Source organism: Oncorhynchus nerka, linkage group LG28 (genome assembly GCF_034236695.1).
Source record: "Oncorhynchus nerka isolate Pitt River linkage group LG28, Oner_Uvic_2.0, whole genome shotgun sequence".
Classification (NCBI taxonomy): Eukaryota; Metazoa; Chordata; class Actinopteri; order Salmoniformes; family Salmonidae; genus Oncorhynchus; species Oncorhynchus nerka.
Genome location: NC_088423.1, coordinates 50,161,721 through 50,180,804, shown reverse-complemented (window position 1 = coordinate 50,180,804; position 19,084 = coordinate 50,161,721). Strand labels below are relative to the sequence as shown.

Genomic DNA, 19,084 nt, shown 5'->3' with positions numbered 1-19,084 from the left:
TTCACGACTGACGTTTGCCTAACATCCAAACTAGGCCCACCTCTGTGAAATAATAGCTTGTGTGCAGAATAAAGCGGTCTTACTCACTACTGCTATGTGATGTCAAGGTCATAAATAAGATTAAAGAATAGGATTATACATGTTATATAGGCTAATCACTCATGGGTTGATGCTACATACTTAGGAAATAATGCTTTTAATTCTACATTCCGGCCAATATATTAGCTATATATTATATATTAGCTCTTCCAAGCTCCGGGAGTAATAGAGTTGAGTCAGCACAAACTGGCTGGGGGCTCGTCAAGGGTAATGATGTTGGAAGTGATTAGAGTTAACTGGTGTCAGTATGTGTGTGTCAGGGAGAACGGGAAGGTGATTTTTTTTCGAGAGCAAAACGCTGCAGCCTGAGGCTATTGCGGGTTCATGAAGGGGCCAGACGGTTTGGAGGATGCACAGCCGAGTTTCATGTAACCTTGACCGGGCTCCGATCACGCACAATTTGACACACTACAGTCGCATGCACACACACAACCACTCACTTGCATCGGTTATTGGTAGCTTGTCACTGAGCTAGATGAATAAAGGGAAATGCATTTGCAGTAGATTGTAATGCACAATGCTTGCCGTGTAAACCTTGAGGGACGAGTTGAGTAGTTCACTACAGACCCATAAGGATGTGGCGGTCACTACATTTTGTCGGCCGGCGATTGTCATGCAAATATCTGACGGACTTGCGGTAATTGACTGTTAGTTAACATAAACATATTTCGCATCTCTGGGCTACACACACAAGCCACTGATGTGGACTTTTTTGGGGTTTTTACATTTTAAAGTCTAATAAATCTATTTAATATAGCCTACATGTCACAAAACCATTTTATTTATTTCAGGCAGGTCTAAAGAAACACGATATGAAGAAAATGTAGCCTATTTCAGAAGAACAGAATAGATAGAGTACTACATTAAGGAGTCGTCCTTAATGTAGGCCCTGCTATGGCTTTGGGCTACACTAGTTCATTTAGCAGCCCAAGATCTGCTTAGAATTCCCGTGGGATTATTTTATAGCAAGGACAATACAATTGAACGTAGTTGAATAAAATGGAAAGAATATTTTTTCCCAAACAATGCGGCTGTTCTTGTTGAGCGATTAACCAAGAGAACAAACAGGTCCTCCTATATGCCCAATTTGAGTTATTTGAGCAACTTTAGTTCTGATACAAACGTTAGGCCATATGTTTTGATTTCTAATACATTCTAAGGCCATCGTAGTTGGAAGATGTTTGTGCTGCCTGCGCTACAAACGTCTATATCGGTCCGCTACTACAGGACTCGTAAAGGCCCAGTGCACTTGCATTTTTTTATGATTATGATTTTTTGGGGGTTGGGTTCAGGGGGTGCTTCATCACCCGTACTTCCCGCGCTATGTCTAAGGCTGCATGATGCGACTCTAATGATTGTGAAAAAAGTTGTATGAAAGGCAAGCCCGCTGCTGTTTCTTGCGCAGCCTGCACACACTTCATAACTCTCTTTCACAAATTTGACAAGCAAATATGCTTGATAATATTCTCACCCATCAGACTATTCTCAATTGAATCTGGTCTTTACATATAGTCTACTAATATACAGTGCATTCTGGAAAGTATTCATACTTTTTCCACATTTTGTTACGTTACAGCCTTTTTCTAAAATGGATTAAATGCATTTTTTCCTCATCAATCTACACACAATAGCCCATAATGAAAAAGCACACTTTTTTTGTGCTAATTTATTAAATATGAAATATCTGAAATACCTTATTTACATAAGTATTCAGACCTGTTGCTATGAGACTTGAAATTGAGCTCAGGTATATCTTAGACAAGCAGGTGAGGGTAGTTCCTTACTAATTAGTGACCTTGATTAATCAAGTACAAGGGAGGAGCGAAAACTCGCAGACACTCGGCCCTCTGTGGAATGAGGTTGATGTGTCTTAGACAGAGGATGGGCCAGGGCAGGACTGGAGGTTTGGGAGGGTGGTCTGAGAAATTGCTGTCTTAGTTTTACTTTAGCTTACTCATCCACACATTTCACGGTTTCCTATAGGTGCTTTGACACTCACATTATGCCTACCTTTTCACTCTCGCCCTTTTCCTTTCGTCTCCTTCCCACAGCTCTCAGTGAAGGGCTACAATGACAAGCAGCACATCCTGCTGAAGAAGATCATTGAGAAGATGGCCAACTTTGAGATTGACGAAAAACGCTTTGACATCATCAAGGAAGCGGTAAGCTAAGCATCCAACCCCCACCCACACCCACCCACACACATGTACTCAGGCTATGATATTACCCATTATATCAGATCAAAAGTTTTTTTTATTTTGTGATATTGTGTTTGACCCCATGGCACACCAGAGCTACCTTCATATGGGCGACAGTTAGCCTAGCAGTCTCCGGGAGAGTGGGATATGCAAAAAACTATTCACACATGCCTAATAATACAAACTTGTACGTGTGTGAAATGGGACAAATATAAGGACTTACCAAATTATAATAATATTGCCCTTGACCCTTCCTCCAGTATATGAGGTCACTGAACAACTTCCGGGCAGAGCAACCCCATCAGCATGCCATGTACTACCTGCGTCTGCTGATGACAGAGGTGGCCTGGACCAAAGATGAGCTCAAGGAGGCCCTGGACGGTGAGCCATTCTCTCACACAAACGCACACAAGCGTGCGCACACACACTCCCTTCCTATCTCTCTGCTCCTCATTTGAACGCTGAGCCAGTTTTTGAGCTCCTCCCTGAGCTGCAGTCATTTCTCCGCATTGAAATTCTCGCTGGAGGAAGGGGAGCAGATGTACTGTCTGTACTGTTCAGTATATTATGTTTTCTCGATGGAGCCTCGACAGATGTCCTGTGTATCACTTGAGGCTCAGTTCACTTTCTGTCTGGGTACAGAGCAATGCAACCTGTTCTCATGTATTACCTCAAATAAACTTGTGCCTATGTGTTGATTTAGTGCCCCTGTTCCCCTTCTCTGGGTCTCCATCCTCAGTACCCTGTGCCTGGTTTTTAGACCCTTTCCTTTTAGACCCTTTCCTTTCCCAGTTACCCTGGCTGCTCATCCATCACCTCTCATCACTAACTGAATGAATCTGGGTCAGATGATGTGTGAATTCAGATGGACCAACCTACGCAGAGAGAAAGTGTGTTTTCTGCAGGTCTCCAAGCTCATATGAATGTTTCTCTGTGTGTGTGTGTGTGTGTGTACATTTCTGCCCTATGTGGTGGCAGGCAGAGTCCACATGACTGCAATGCTTTTGATTCTGTTCTAGCCTGATTATGATAACTCTGATTGCTTCCATCTGAATGTGTCTTCTAGATGTCACTCTCCCCCGCCTCAAGGCCTTTATACCTCAACTATTGTCACGGTTACACATCGAGACCCTTCTCCATGGCAACATCACCAAGGAGGTTTGTTTGATGTTGCTACCTTCGTGTGGACAGACTGTTGTATTATTTTGTTCGTTACAGGTAGACAAAGACAGATGCGCGTGCACACACACACATATTATATGCGTAGAATGTGGATTGGTTCTATAACTGCTTATAAAGTCAGCCTCTCCACTCCTTTATAGGTTTTAAGTGGAATCCTTATGTCACAGAACCGTCACACACCGTCAAACCCTGATAAGATCCTCAGATCAAATCACAGACTTTATATAAGATCCCAGCTGTCCATGAACAGTCACCCTTATCTCTGATAATGATGCCCAGTGGAGAGGTGTCACAGTCTAGTGGAGAGGGAATTGGATGCACCAGCGGGGGCAATGGTCCACTTCATCACTATAAAGACTCTCCGTGCTCTGCAGGGCTCCTATTACCTTAGATGGTAATAGGCGTGGACAGAATATTGTAGCAGTGTTGTTTACGATTCAGTGGCAGGCCCTATATATGGGCATCTGCTATTTACCCTAGAAGATGTGGGAAACGAGCGATGCGGATGATAAGAGGAATCTTAACACATTTTAAAGGTGGATTAATACACTGATTTATATCATTTGCACCCCTCTCACGTTTATTTTTTCTCCCTTTCGCCAGTCTGCTCTAGGCATGATGCAGATGGTTGAGGACACGCTTATGAATCAAGCCCACACCAAGCCCCTCTTACCAAGCCAGTTGATTCGCTACAGGGAGGTGCAGGTGCCAGATGGTAGGTCAAGTGCCCTGTCCATCACTCCCTTCACCCTCCTGTACCTGCCAGTCATGCCCATGGTGACCCTGCTGAAGGTTTCTTACCCAACAGTCTGGCCTACATCAGGACCTGTGCTTGTGTAACACCTTGGTGTCAATGACCCTCCAATGTCCTAGGGGGAAAGGCTCACTTAACAAGGGGAAATGGACATCACTGGGAAATACAATACATGCACTTTTTTTCCCTCCCTTAACCTTTTACACACCCTACACAAGACACCGCACAACAACACACCTGTGCCACACTTTTCCTGATGACATTAGGTAACTTGAGCATGGGGAAGAAGAAAGCAGGGCTGTCTGGGCCACCTGGAAACATCCTGTGTCCTGCTGAGGGATTTGTTTCGGGCCTGGATCCTTCCAGACGCCAGTCGGGGACAGAAACACAATTTATAGCTTCCCAACAGAAATGTTTTGAACAAGTTCAGAACTTTCAGACATATACTTCTACTGCTTGCTTGCTTCCACTCATCTTATGGGATTTTGAGTGCCAGTGAAAAGCTTTTACTCAGCAAAAGTGTGTGATTTTGGCTCAGTCTCTCCTGTCTGGAGACTGGCGTGTCATCAATGTCCTCTAGATGAACTCTATATATAACTTTCCTGTACGATGCCTTTTAAATCTCTCTGTCCAAATGTGTTCTTTAGTAATTGCATATTTACAGTTAAGCCGGTGATTCATCGCAACTACATTGCGTGTAAGCCCTGGGTCATGTATTTATTAAGCACCAAAGTGACAAACTGGGAGCGACAACCTGGACAACTTGTCCAATAACAAACACTTGTTTTCCTTTTCCGTTGCAAAACATTTTCCATTGTGCCTTAATGAATAAGATGCTGTCTGTGCCTTCCAGGTGGTTGGTATGTGTACCAGCAGAGGAACGAGGTGCACAACAACTGTGGCATAGAGATCTACTACCAGACAGACATGCAGACAACCCACGACAACATGCTGCTGGAGCTCTTCTGTCAGATCATCTCTGAGCCCTGCTTCAACACACTGCGCACCAAGGAACAGTTGGGTACGACCATGCATGCTCTCTCTCACACCAGTGGAGACTGGTCCAGGAAGACAGTGGGGAATGGACCTCCCTTGGAAATGTCCATCGTAAAGTATTTAAACACACTCAAACTCAAAACCTTGCTGTGGAAAAGGAACAGTATACAGTGCATTCGGAAAGGTGCGGCAGGGTAGCCTAGTGGTTAGAGCGTTGGACTAGTAACCGGAAGGTTGCAAGTTCAAACCCCCGAGCTGACAAGGTACAAATCTGTCGTTCTGCCCCTGAACAGGCAGTTAACCCACAGTTCCTAGGCCGTCAACCCACAGTTCCTAGGCCGTCAACCCACATTTCCTAGGCCGTCATTGAAAATAAGAATTTGTTCTTAACTGACTTGCCTAGTTAAACAAAGGTGTAAAAAAAAAAAAAATTAAAAAAGGATTCCGACCCCTTGAATTTTTCCACATTTTATGTTACAGCCTTATTAAAAGTGTACCTTATTTACATAAGTATTCAAATCCTTTGCTATGAGACTCAAAATTGAGGTGCATCTTGTTTCCATTAGTCATCCTTGATGTTTCTACAACTTGGAAGTCCAACTGTGGTAAATTCAATTGAAAGCCATGAGGTTGAAGGAATTGTCTATAGCGCTCCGAGACAGGATTGTGTCGAGGCACAGATCTGGCGAAGGGTACTAAAAAATGGCTGCCGCATTGAAGGTTCCCATGAACACAGTGGCCTCCATTCTTAAATGGAAGACGTTTGGAGTCACCAAGACTCTTCCGAGAGCTGGCCGGCCTGCCAAACTGGGCAATCGGGGGAGAAGGTTCTTGGTCAGGGAGGTGACAAGAACCTGATGGTCACTCTGACAGCTCCAGAGTTCCTTTGCGGAGATGGGAGAACCTTCCAGGACAACTGTCTCTGCAGCACTCTACCAATCAGGCCTTTATGGTAGAGTGGCCAGAAGGAAGCCTCTCCTCAGTAAAAGGCACATGACAGCCCACTTGAAGTTTGCCAAAAGGCATCTAAAGGACTCTCCGATGATGAGAAACAAGATTCTCTGGTCTGATGAAACCAAGATTGAACTCTTGGCCTGAAAGCCAAGTGTCGAGCTCATCACCTGGCCAATTCCATCCCTATGGTGAAGTATGGTGGTGGTGGTGGCAGCATCATTCTGTGGGAATGTTTTTCAATGGCAGGGACTCTGAGACTTCAGGATTTAGGGAAAGATGAACAGAGCAAAGTACAGAGAGATCCTTGATGAAAACCTGCACCAGGGCGTTCAGGACCTCAGACTGGGCCGAAGGTTCACCTTCCAACAGGATAACGACCCTAAGCACACAGCCAAGACAAATCAGAAGTGGCTTCTGGACAAGTCTCTGAGTGGCCCAGCCAGAGCCAAGACTTGAACCAGATCGAGACCTGAAAATAGCTGTGCAGCGACGCTCCACATCCAACCTGACAGAGCTTGAGAAGATCTGCAGAGAGGAATGGGAGAAATTCCCCAAATACAGTTGTGCCAAGCTTGTAGCGTAATATCCAAGAATACTCTAAACTGTAATTGCTGCCAAAGGTTCTTCAACAAAGTACTGAGTGAAGGTTCTGAATACTTATGTAAATGTGATATTTCAGTTTTGTATAAAAAAAATTGCAAAAATTTCTAAAAACATGTTTTTGCTTTGTCATTATGCAGTATTCTGTGTAGATTGAGGCAAAAATCGATTTAATCCGTTTTAGAATAAGGCTGTAATGTAACAAAAGGTCTGAATACTTTCTGAATGCACTGTACATATAGGTAACTGCCAAAATAAAGGAAACACCAAGGCACAACAAAGTGTCTTAAAAGAGCGTTGGACCACCACGATCCGCCAGAACATATTCAATGCGCCCTGGCATAGATTCTACACGGTTCTGGAACTCTGTTGGAGGGATGCGACGCCGTTCTTCCACGGGAAATGTATTAATGGTGGTAGAAAATGCTCTCTCAGGCGCTGCTCCAGAATAGTGTTCAATTGGATTGAGAACTGGTGACTCTCTCTCTCACACACACACACCCTTTTAACCCCTTTTGCTCATTTGAGATCCCTCTTTCAAAGTCACTAAGATCTCTTCTAGCCATGGAAGCCAAAAATAATGGGAAACTTGGATGTTAATTGCTAAATTAACTCAGGAACCACACCTGTGTGGAAGCACCCGCTTTCAATATACTTTGTATCCCTCATATACTCAAGTGTTTCCTTTACCTGTACATGCAGTTAAACACCTATAAAGACATGTTCCAGAATTCACAGTGCATTTTTCCTGACTTTTACTTTGCTCACTCCTCAGGGTACATAGTGTTTAGCGGTCCGCGGCGCGCTAACGGGGTCCAGGGCCTGCGCTTCATCATCCAGTCGGAGAAGGCTCCCCACTACCTAGAGAGCCGGGTCGAGGCTTTCCTAAAAGCCACAGAGAAGTCTGTGGAGGAAATGAACGATGAGGCCTTCCAGAAACACATCCAGGCCCTGGCCATCCGCCGCCTGGACAAGCCCAAGAAGCTGGCCGCCGAGTGCGCCAAGTACTGGGGGGAGATCATCTCCCAGCAGTACAACTTCGACAGAGGTGAGCATGCGTAGACGCTCATTGAGCAACACGCACACCGTTACCTGAGCTGGAGGCCTAAGATGTTTTTTTCCCAAGTGAAAGCTGTGGGGAGTTTTGAGTTACTGTCAACTAAATGGATATTCCTCCTGACACTGCTAGGAGGCCTTGTTATCTGAAAAGGTGTTTTGAGTGAGATGAAGTTATCAGACTATTGACATTCTGGAGGATCTTCGAGGTGAAGGTTGTTGCCACCTCAGAGCTACCTGCTGCACCATTAGCATTGATTAGGCCCCAGAATAATCAGCACCCCGAGCACACCTGAGTGCTGTTATGGGCTGATTTGCTGGAAATTTGCCGTAAACCCCTGTGCGTTCCAAGTAGAGGGTGATGATAACCATGTTTTCATTGTTGGGAGGGATGGGAGACTGAGCCGCAACAGTCTGCACACCAAGAAATTGATAGGAAGTGGAGCCTAGTCAATAGTGGAACATTGTACAGCCAGATCAGTGTGGCTGGTGATGCTGTAGAGCTATTGTGTTGCACCTTACGGAAGCTTTTTATATAGATATAAGAAGGTAAGAGGAATCTTATTTAAGAGTTAAACTACACTGCTCAAAAAAATAAAGGGAACACTTAAAGAACAAAATATAACTCCGTCAATCACACTTCTGTGAAATCAAACTGTCCACTTAGGAAGCAACACTGATTGACAATACATTTCACATGCTGTTGTGCAAATGGAATAGACAACAGGTGGAAATTATAGGCAATTAGCAAGACACCCCCAATAAAGGAGTGGTTCTGCAGGTGGTGACCAGACCACTTCTCAGTTCCTATGCTTCCTGGCTGATGTTTTGGTCACTTTTTAATACTGGCGGTGCTTTCACTCTAGTGGAAGCATGAGACTGAGTCTACAACAAGCTCAGGTAGTGCAGCTCATCCAGGATGGCACATCAATGCGAGCTGTGGCAAGAAGGTTTGCTGTGTCTGTCAGTGTAGTGTCCAGAGCATGGAGGTGCTACCAGGAGACAGGCCAGTACATCAGGAGACGTGGAGGAGGCCGTAGGAGGGCAACAACCCAGCAGCAGGACCGCTACTTCTGCCTTTGTGCAAGGAGGAACAGGAGGAGCCCTGCAAAATGACCTCCAGCTTGGCCACAAATGTGCATGTGTCTGCTCAAACGGTCAGAAACAGACTCCATGAGGGTGGTATGAGGGCCCGACGTCCACAGGTGGGGGTTGTGCTTACACCCCAACACCGTGCAGGATGTTTGGCATTTGCCAGAGAACACCAAGATTGGCAAATTCGCCACTGGCGCCCTGTGCTCTTCACAGATGAAAGCAGGTTCACACTGAGCACATGTGACAGAGTCTGGAATCGCCGTGGAGAACGTTCTGCTGCCTGCAACATCTTCCAGCATGACCGGTTTGGCGGTGGGTCAGTCATGGTGTGGGGTGGCATTTCTTTGGGGGGCCGCACAGCCCTCCATGTGCTCGCCAGAGGTAGCCTGACTGCCATTGGGTACCGAGATGAGATCCTCAGACCCCTTATGATGCCATATGCTGGTGCGGTTGGCCCTGGGTTCCTCCTAATGCAAGACAATGCTAGATTTCATGTGGCTGGAGTGTGTCAGCAGTTCCTGCAAGAGGCATTGATGCTATGGACTGGCCCGCCCGTTCCCCAGACCTGAATCCAATTGAGCACATCTGGGACATCATGTCTCACTCCATCCACCAATGCCATGTTGCACCACAGACTGTCCAGGAGTAATCTGTAGTGATATCTCAAATCATCCACTGTTAGTCCTAAGTGTTTTCTGTTTTCTAGATAACATTGAGGTGTCCTACCTGAAGACGTTGACTAAAGAAAACATCATGCAGTTCTACCGGGTGAGTAGCGCTCTCTCCCTTTGCTTTGCATACCACTTACATTTCAGGTAAAGTCATACTTTCTCACAAGCGGTTGCCATGGAGATGCATACGAGGTGCCTGCTGTTTTCTTACACCAATTGAGTCCTATGGTAAAGAGTATGTGTGCCCATGTGCGTGCAACAGAAAGATGGCACCCTGTTTTATTTATTCCCCTCCAACTCTTCAATCAATCAAATGTATTTATAAAGCCCTTCTTACATCAGCTGATATCTCAAAGTGCTGTACAGAAACCCAGCCTAAAACCCCAAACAGCAAGCAATGCAAGTGTAGAAGCACGGTGGCTAGGAAAAACTCACTAGAAAGGCCAGAACCTAGAGAGGAACCAGGCTGAGGGGTGGCCAGTCCTCTTCTGGCTGTGCCGGGTGGATATTATAACAGAACATGGCCAAAATGTTCATAGATGACCAGCAGGGTCAAATAATAATAATAACAGTGGTTGTCGAGGGTGCAACAGGTCAGCACCTCAAGAGTAAATGTCAGTTGGCTTTGAGTGAGTGAGGTGAGTGCCAACCAAACAAACTTGTAGGATATAACCCCACCCACTTTGCCAAAGCACAGCCCCCACACCACTAGAGGGATATCTTCAACCACCAACTTACCATCCTGAGACAAGGCCGAGTATAGCCCACAAAGATCTCCGCCACGGCACAACCCAAGGGGGGGGGGGGGTCGCCAACCCGGACAGGAAGATCACGTCCGTGACGCACCCCGCGTAGGGACCGCATGGAAGAGTGCCAGTGACTCAGCCCCTGTAATAGGGTTAGCGGCAGAGAATCCCAGTGGAGACAGGGGAACCGGCCAGGCAGAGACAGCAACGGCGGTTCGTTGCTCCAGAGCCTTTCCGTTCACCTTCACACTCCTGGGCCAGACTACACTCAATCATAGGACCTACTGAAGAGATGAATCTTCAATAAAGACTTAAAGGTTGAGATCGAGTCTGCGTCTCACATGGGTAGGCAGACCATTCCATAAAAATTGAGCACTATAGGAGAAAGCCCTGCCTCCAGCTGTTTGCTTAGAAATTCTAGGGACATTAAGGAGGCCTGTATCTTGTGACCGTAGTGTACGTGTAGGTATGTACGGCAGGACCAACTCGGAAAGATGGGTAGGAGCAAGCCCATGTAATGCTTTGTAGGTTAGCAGTAAAACCTTGAAATCAGCCCTAGCCTTAACAGGAAGCCAGTGTGGAGAGGCTAGCACTGGAGTAATATGCTCAAATTTAATATGCTCAAAGTCAACATTCTGGCAGCCGTGTTTAGCACTAACTGAAGTTTATTTACTGCTTTAGCCGGAAAGTAGAGCATTGCTGTAATCTAACCTGAAGTGACAAAAGCATGGATACATTTTTCTGCATCATTTTTGGACAATGTTTCTGATTTTTGCAATGTTACGTAGATGGAAAAATCTGTCCTTGAAACAGTCTTGATATGTTCGTCAAAAGAGAGGTCAGGGTCCAGAGTAACGCTGATGTCCTTCAGTTTTATTTGAGACGACTGTATAACCATCAAGATTGTCAGTTTCAACGGAAGATCTCTTTGTTTCTTGGGACCTAGAACAAACATCTCTGTTTTGTCCGAGTTTAAAAGTAGAACATTTGCAGCCATCCACTTCCTTATGTCTGAAACACAGGCTTCCAGCGAGGGCAATTTTGGGGCTTCACCATGTTTCATTGAAATGTACAGATGTGTGTCATCCGCATAGCAGTGAAAGTTAATATTATGTTTCCAAATGACATCACCAAGAGGTAAAATATGTAGTGAAAACAATAGTGGTCCTAAAACGGAGCCTTGAGGAACATTGAAATTTACAGTTGATTTGTCAGAGGACAAACCATCCACAGAGACAAACTGATATCTTTCCGAGATAACTTGTCCGTGTATACCAATTTGGGTTTCCAATCTCTCCAAAAGAATGTGGTGATCGATGGTATCAAAAACAGCACCAAGGTCTAGGAGCACGAGGACAGATGCAGAGCCTCGGGTAGATGCGCATCATTTAATGGTCATTTACCACCTTCACAAGTGCATTCTCAGTGCTATGACGGGGTCTAAAACCAGGCTGAAGCGTTTCGTATACATTGTCTTCAGGAAGGCAGTGAGTTGCTGCGCAACAGCTTTTACATTTTTTTTAAAGGAATGGGAGATTCGATATAGGCCGATTTAAAAAAAAAAAAAAAAAAAAATTTTTAAACTTCCTGACCCAGAAAAAAAAAAAGAAGAAAAAAAGGGTTTGGCTTTTTCAAGAGGCTTTATGACTGCCACTTTTAGAGAGCTGTTTATTATGTTCGACATAGGAGGGCCAAGCACAGGATGCAGCTCTTTCAGTAGTTTAGTTGGAATAGGGTCCATTATGCAGCTTGAAGGTTTAGGGGCCATGATTGATGATAATAATGTGTCAAGAGATATAGTACTAACAAACTTGATTGTCTCCCTTGATCTTACGTACGTACTGGTTCTATTCAAAGCTGTGGCGGTGACACTGACACGGTGCGCTGTGTTCGGAATAATAACAGTCATAATGAGGGGTTGCGTCACTGCCAGGGTGTTGTGTGTTTCAAGAGGATAAGGGTGCCAAGGATACAGAGGCAATGAAAGACTTCCCATATTTCTACGTCAGCAGAAGCAGCACAGGCCCCATGCAGAATATTTTCATTGTGTAATACATTTCTAATTGGGGGTTCTGAGTGTGTAACTGAAAAATATAACTGATGCACTGTAGGGAGATGAGTCACAATCACTCGTGGCTCTCATTCATGCCACTGCTCACTCTGTATGCTACAAATTGTGATCTTAAAGAGATATTGTGAGATTTAGGAAATTAATCTTTTTCTACTTTTTTCTCATAGATACGCAGACATAAAAATGGTATCGTTTGAAGGAAGTTATCACAATGAGCATGCTAGCTGTTACCATAGACCTCATCATGGCGCTAACGCTAGTTAGTAATTAGCCATTTCAAACTACACACAGCTATAACAATGGTATTCATGAGTTCATCTGACTCTGGGTATGAAAAGTGCTTACTTGCTAAAATCTCGCACTATCCCTTAAAGTGCTTCTCGGCAGAAATATTTGTTATAAATAACCATTAGTTATTTAAAAATATATATTTTTGGGAGGGGCAGGAACTATTTAGCAGCAGTGGGGTGCCGCTGCTGAATTAATATAGGGGAAACACTGTAATGTTTCTAGGACAGTGAAGTAAATAAAGGCTACTATTAAATGGTCTGTCTCTTTTCTCTGTGTCTATCAAAATCCTGTCCTTTGCAGGATCTGTTGGCGGTGGACGCACCAAAGAGGCACAAGATGTCTGTGCACGTCCTGTCTAGGGAGATGGACTCCTGTGAGTATTGTACTAGTGATGGAGAGTTTTTGGGTTGGAGGATATACATTTAAATTGGTTTGTTAGTGTGAATATTTTGATTTTTTTTTATTTTGATATTTTTAACAGTTATGTTGAAATGTCTGTCTTTTTGTTTAGGCCCCGTCGTGGGAGAGTTCCCTGCCCAGAATGATGTCAATCTGGCCCCTGCCCCATCCCTGCCCCAGGTAATGTGTATTCACCTTTCTCTGTGTTCCATTAGCACAGCAGTGTTGGTGTGTAACATACTGACCTGTCCATCTCTCTCTCTGCAGCCTACGTTGGTGCAGGACATGACAGAGTTCAAGAGGAGCCTGCCCCTCTTTCCCCTGGCCAAGCCATTCACTCACATCAACTTCATGGCTGCCAAACTGTGAGGACCAAGCAGCATGGGAGGTTGCTGGGGGACCCTGCTCTGTCCCTCTCTGCCCCCCTGTGGTAACTGGAGTCTGGAACACACTCATCTGACGTGTGTGTAAACTGGAGAGTCCACTAGAGGTGCTTGGAAATGCGTGTGATTCATACAACTTAGCTGTGGTTCTCATCATAGCTCAGTGTGATAAGAGGTCACACACAAACTCATTTTTGTTTTAGTCTCATCGAAAACCCCACCAACACACATTCCCGACATTGTATAGAATGTTTGTAGAGGAATAGTACTGACTTAAAGAACCTCAAGGCCAGAACCCTGTAAACCAGTACAAGTACCCCTTGATACTTCATGATGGAAGTGTTTTTATTCAGCTTAGCCACAAGGACATGCTGCTGTGGTGAGAATAAACAGTTAGTTAATGATTATGGTGTTGTGAAGCTGTTGAAGTAGGTGGTTAGCTCTGCAAGGGTGCACATTTAATTTCAAACACGCTGGACACATACATTTCTCTTATGTACTTGTGCGATGCGTCGGCACGGTGACAACTGGCCGAATTGTTATCACGAAGACACTTTGTGTTTAAATAATGACTGCAACACACGATATTAGACCATTTCTGTTTTATGGCAAAAACAATTATATCAGCCTTATGGAAATGTTTCTGTTTTAATCCATAATGTACACGTTTTGAGATCTGACTTTTTTATTTAAACTAGTAAAATGTCGGGGCCCTTTGAGGAGTTGTTTTAAAACTGCTTATTTGGTGGAGAGACATGTTCATGAAGCTTTTTTTTAAACTAGTGTTTTCCACAGGGTTGTATTATCTGAGCATCATCTCAGGGTACCTCAATCTTTTGCTTTCTGCTTTTATTTGAGATTGAAGAAAAATAAACATTTTAAATGTCTGTATTTAATTGTTTCGAGTCATAAATTTGTTTTATAGCTTATATTACTTAAATAACATTGTTATTTTAATCGTGTTTGACAACTGATTTCTTGCATAGCCCCCCCCATCTTTCTCCATTTTGAGACTTAGCTTGTGACTTTGAAAGGGGGGGTGGCGATTGGTCATTCTCTGGCAGTGAAGATCTTACAAAGTTGGAGCAATAGAGATTTAACTCTATAGCTGGTGCATTCAGCTGGATGCACAGCACAGCAGTGTGTGTGTGTGGAGTTTGACAGTCAGCCAACTGCACTTTGTCTCTGTGGGTCAGACTTGGAACAGGATTGTGGCGGCACGCTTAAAGACCCACTGGGCACACACTGGTTGGATCAGCTTTGTTTCCATGTCATTTCAATGAAAATGACATTGAACCAACCTGGAATTGACATCTGTGCTCAGTGGGGATGCTGTCCTTCAGAAAAACGTTAAATAGGACTGTTTTAGAATGTCTGGTGGGGTAAACTGATTTTCAGTCTAGTATTTTCTCAGAAAACCCTTTTTAAATAATCATGTTTTGGTTGTAGGGGTTCAAAAGAGGCCCATGTATGGAGGGTGAAGTTGTAGTCAGGCCTGTTTCTCAATATGCACTTCTCACTAAGCAATAAACTCTTCTGAATTTGAGAGCAGTGTGGATTTAAACATAAATGGTCTCGGTACTGTTATGTAGAGTGCGGACACACTGTACTGCGTTCTCGGGTCCTTGCTCTCATCCAGCCTAAAAACGGACACATTGATATTGAAAAGCGGAACTGTCTGTTTTCTGTGTGGATTGGAGTCATGTCATTACCATGTCTGTGTAAAGCATAGCCTGGTCTCTCAGGTGTTAACAAGCTTTGCGAAGTCAAGCTGGCGCCAACCAATATAATACAGCAAATATCAGGTTTATGTGATCTCCCATACGTCCTCAGGCCTATCAATAAACTGTAATGTTAACTTAATGCTGCATTGTTTTAAAGGAGGGATGATAAGTAATCAGTACAGACTCTAATAAGGGAATAACTAGATGTGGGTTCACTTTGAGAAACTGGGTACTATTCATTTGACCGAAATGACAAACCAGAAGGGACTACCTGAACTTGTCAGATAAGAAACGCTTGTTTTCAAATGGTGTGCCCTAATGAATACCAGCCTGATCATTTGAAACTGTCCTAATGGAAGGAGTTTCTGGGAGACTCAGTTGTAGGTAAGCGGTCACCTGTGACAAATAAAATTTGATTTGAAACTGCTGTCAATTGGCTGATTGGTTGGTGCAGACATGTTCATGGCTCAGTAATGCTGAAAGGTTTAGTTTTTATTTCCTCCTGTGTGTTTAATAAATCACTATACTGGAACAAATAGTTAAAGATATCGACTTGCCAGTCAATGCATCCCAAATATGACTGCCTCAGAAGAACACACTATGCTAAAGTAATATAGAGACTTATCTTTCACCCATATACTATGAAATAGTGATTAATTCAAGCTGTTTTTGAGCCATATTAGCCCCTTGTTCATGTTTATGAAATTTGGATTGAATCAGTCCTACAATATATATAAAAATGTTATATTTATACTTTAACTTAGTCGTAAGATCACTTCCGACGGTGTGCTTACGTTTGATTCATAAAAGATACTGAGCATAAAAAAACTTTCTTTAGCAGGTTGTAAGAAGCCCATTTGTTATTTACGCACTGGTGATCTATACATCTCAAATTCATTTACAATCAGTGATTTCCCCTTATAGAATGCTAGCACAAATGAGGGTTTAGTCAGGAATGGACCAAAAGAGAAAAGCAAACTTTTTGGAAGATGAGATCACTTGTGGCAGGATGCGGCTGAATGATGACTGTGATATCCACGAACTGTCACTCATTTCCCCCTGGAATGTCCCAGTAGCGAGGAATCCCAAAGTGGACAGTACTTGGACAGATACGGGTATAGCATGATGACAGAGTATCTTCCTTTCCAGATTAGGGGCTAAATCTGCGCACAAATCTAACAGAACATTTGTTGGGAGACGATAACGATTTATAAGCCATGGATCATCATGCGCAAAAAAGTAAGTCCGGTCTCTGAAAACTCCCTTCTAAAGCATGGTTTTCAATGTTTTCCAATAACGCAAGTACAGGCATGTTTACTTTTTCTAATTTGACACACTATAGAACATCGCATCCCGTTTTTAATTCAAAACACCTTGCGTCTGGCAATTAATTCCTCACTTTTAATTGATCATTCCTAACAAATTGTTCATAAAGCTAGTGCAATGTTCACAAACTTGGACGCTTATGGGTCCCAAACAGCAACACCCCTACATAACCAGCAGGTAAATTACTTATGTCAAGTCTAGACTTTAAGTAGAGAAGATAATTTCCACATCAAAGTAAGGTTTTCTAAATAACTTAAATCTGATTTATGCAGAAAACCATGTGTAAGATCAAAATTGATCGTAAATCCGTTCTATAAACGAGGCCCCTGGATTTTAGCATGAACACATCCACTTCAAGGTTTGAAAAAATACATTTATTCACAATCCACCACGAAACTATAAATTGAGAAACAATCTGTACAATACAATTAATAACTTCAATGTCACTTTTGGCATAATATATTTTCTTTAGAGTTAATGTAAAAGCTGAGCTGACCACAGCAGATTATTGGAGCATGTCTGTCTACCAGGCACAGCTAAAAGAGATGTTCACACACGTAATGTACAGTATACTGGTTATACCGCACTTTTAGAAGAGTAGTTACAGAATGGGTTATTACGTGACTGCCTTGAGCATATATATAATATATACACACACTAAAAAACAAAGCAAGTGGTGGCGTCAGCAAGGAAATATGTGGCGAAATATGCGATTTGGGTTAAAAGAGACATAAATCTCACCTTTATTCAGTGGACGTGTCATTTTATGCTCTCATTTAGAAGGTAATGCGGCACATGTCAGGTCTATATCATCCACCCACCTCCACATTGCAGGCTTGCACATCACATTCTCTGTCATCTCATGAGTAGAAGACAATTACACAAAATCAGCTACAAACAGAACTAATGACAACACTTCTAGGCATTTGACAACAAAAAAATACCCTTGAATGTTTTAGCTGATACATATTGTGCAATGAATGTATGTACAGACAATCACACTTATGTTTGTACTGTGCTTCTAAATAATTGAGAGTATGTATGATCAGTCTAGGGATATTTACCAATGGAAACGTGGCAACAATGTCTTAGGGAAGCAGGTAAAAAGTTCTTCCCATTCAAATAATCATACTTTAGTGATAAAAAAAAATCTAATTTCTCTTAAAACACATTCAATACAGGGAAACAATATTCCTCATTGGCAAATTTCAAAACTGCAAAATTAACAGTAAGACAATTATTTATAAAAGTTTCCTGTCTAATAATTACATGTGTTCCAGATGTATCTTTTTAAAGTACAACAAGCACTGGTTACTTGATTAAAACAAACAAAAATTGCTACAGCAACATAGCAGTTACAAGTCACATTCCACAAAAAAAAGAGCTCCTGTGGAATATACATGAGCACACTTAGTGTGTGTGTGTGTTTGCACGCATGTCTGTATCAGTGTTCTTGTCTCGTCTCTTCTCCTTTGAATGTTTTAAAAACAAAATAGAACATGGTGATAATCATATGTCAGCCGCATACGACGATGACTCCCTAAAGAGCAGAAACAGAACGAGGTGAGGCGAGGCTACTTAGAGAGGTGTAAGAGTTTGGGGGGCGCCAATGATCCCTAAGTCCGTCAATCTGTGTCCGACAGTGTTCCTGCTCAGAGTTCACCGTCATGCTCCGTCCACTCCCCCTATGTATCAATATGTCTGTCTGTCCATCCCGCTTCTCAGGCCTCCTCTGCCTCGGTAAAGTTGAGGATCTTGCGGTGGGCTTGCCTCTGGTACTGCTGCTGTTTGAAGTACACCTTGAACGCTCCCTTGACGGCCACAAACGCAATCCCACCCTGCAGACAGGACAAAAATAACTAAGTGTAAGCAGAGTGCCAAAGAGGGGTCACCAACACTCGGCTCATGCGTCAAATCATTTATCTTGCTGCTCTGTCTGGTTTTTCTATTTGCTACACAAGATACACTGATTGTACAAAACATTAGGAACAGCTGCTCTTTCCATGACAGACGGACCAGGTGAATGCTATGATCCCTTATTGGCGTCACTTGTTAAATCCACCTCAAATCAGTGTAGATGAAAAGGGAGGAGACAGGTTAAAGAAGGATTTGTAAGCCTTGAGACATGGATTGTATGTGTGCCATTCAGAGGGTAAATGGGCAAGGCAAAACATTTGAAGTGCCTTTGAACAGGGGTATGGTAGTAGGTTCCAGGCGCACCGGTTTGAATGTGTCAAGAACTGCAACCCCTCTGGGTTTTTACACGCTCAACAGTTTCCCATGCGTATAAAGAATGATCCACCACCCAAAGGACATCCAGCCAACTTGACACAACTAAGTCTACTTTGTAGAGTCCATGGCCCAATAAATTGATGTTCTTAATGTTTTGTACTCTGTGTAGTTCTCTAATACTGTAGTAGCCAGGGAATAAACAGTATATCCTTAAAACGCTTCACTATAACCTGCCCTAGGACAATACAGGTACCCCTCTGCATGTCAGTGCCAACAAAGCCTCCATTGAGTAATTTACTAATAGAAC

The 19,084-nt window shown here is 43.3% G+C and overlaps 2 protein-coding genes across 7 annotated transcripts in view; one reads left to right on the top strand and one right to left on the bottom strand.

Moving 5' to 3' along the window:
* The window catches only part of LOC115113359 (insulin-degrading enzyme-like), a 55,743-nt gene extending 41,357 nt beyond the window's left edge, over positions 1–14,386 (top strand). For all 5 annotated transcript variants that reach the window (XM_065012867.1, XM_029640909.2, XM_029640908.2 and 2 more), the window contains 10 exons: positions 2,151–2,261; positions 2,558–2,678; positions 3,364–3,455; positions 4,083–4,194; positions 5,087–5,254; positions 7,559–7,831; positions 9,641–9,702; positions 13,014–13,086; positions 13,225–13,292; positions 13,380–14,386. In XM_065012867.1, coding sequence (XP_064868939.1) covers positions 2,151–2,261; positions 2,558–2,678; positions 3,364–3,455; positions 4,083–4,194; positions 5,087–5,254; positions 7,559–7,831; positions 9,641–9,702; positions 13,014–13,086; positions 13,225–13,292; positions 13,380–13,481 — 1,182 coding nt within the window. In that variant the 3' untranslated portion in view covers positions 13,482–14,386. The remainder of the gene's footprint in view (positions 1–2,150; positions 2,262–2,557; positions 2,679–3,363; positions 3,456–4,082; positions 4,195–5,086; positions 5,255–7,558; positions 7,832–9,640; positions 9,703–13,013; positions 13,087–13,224; positions 13,293–13,379) is intronic.
* Positions 14,387–16,897: 2,511 nt separating this feature from the next.
* marchf5 (membrane-associated ring finger (C3HC4) 5) overlaps positions 16,898–19,084 on the bottom strand; it is a 56,484-nt gene continuing 54,297 nt past the window's right edge. For both annotated transcript variants that reach the window (XM_029640905.2, XM_029640906.2), the window contains exon 6: positions 16,898–18,383. In XM_029640905.2, coding sequence (XP_029496765.1) covers positions 18,267–18,383 — 117 coding nt within the window. In that variant the 3' untranslated portion in view covers positions 16,898–18,266. The remainder of the gene's footprint in view (positions 18,384–19,084) is intronic.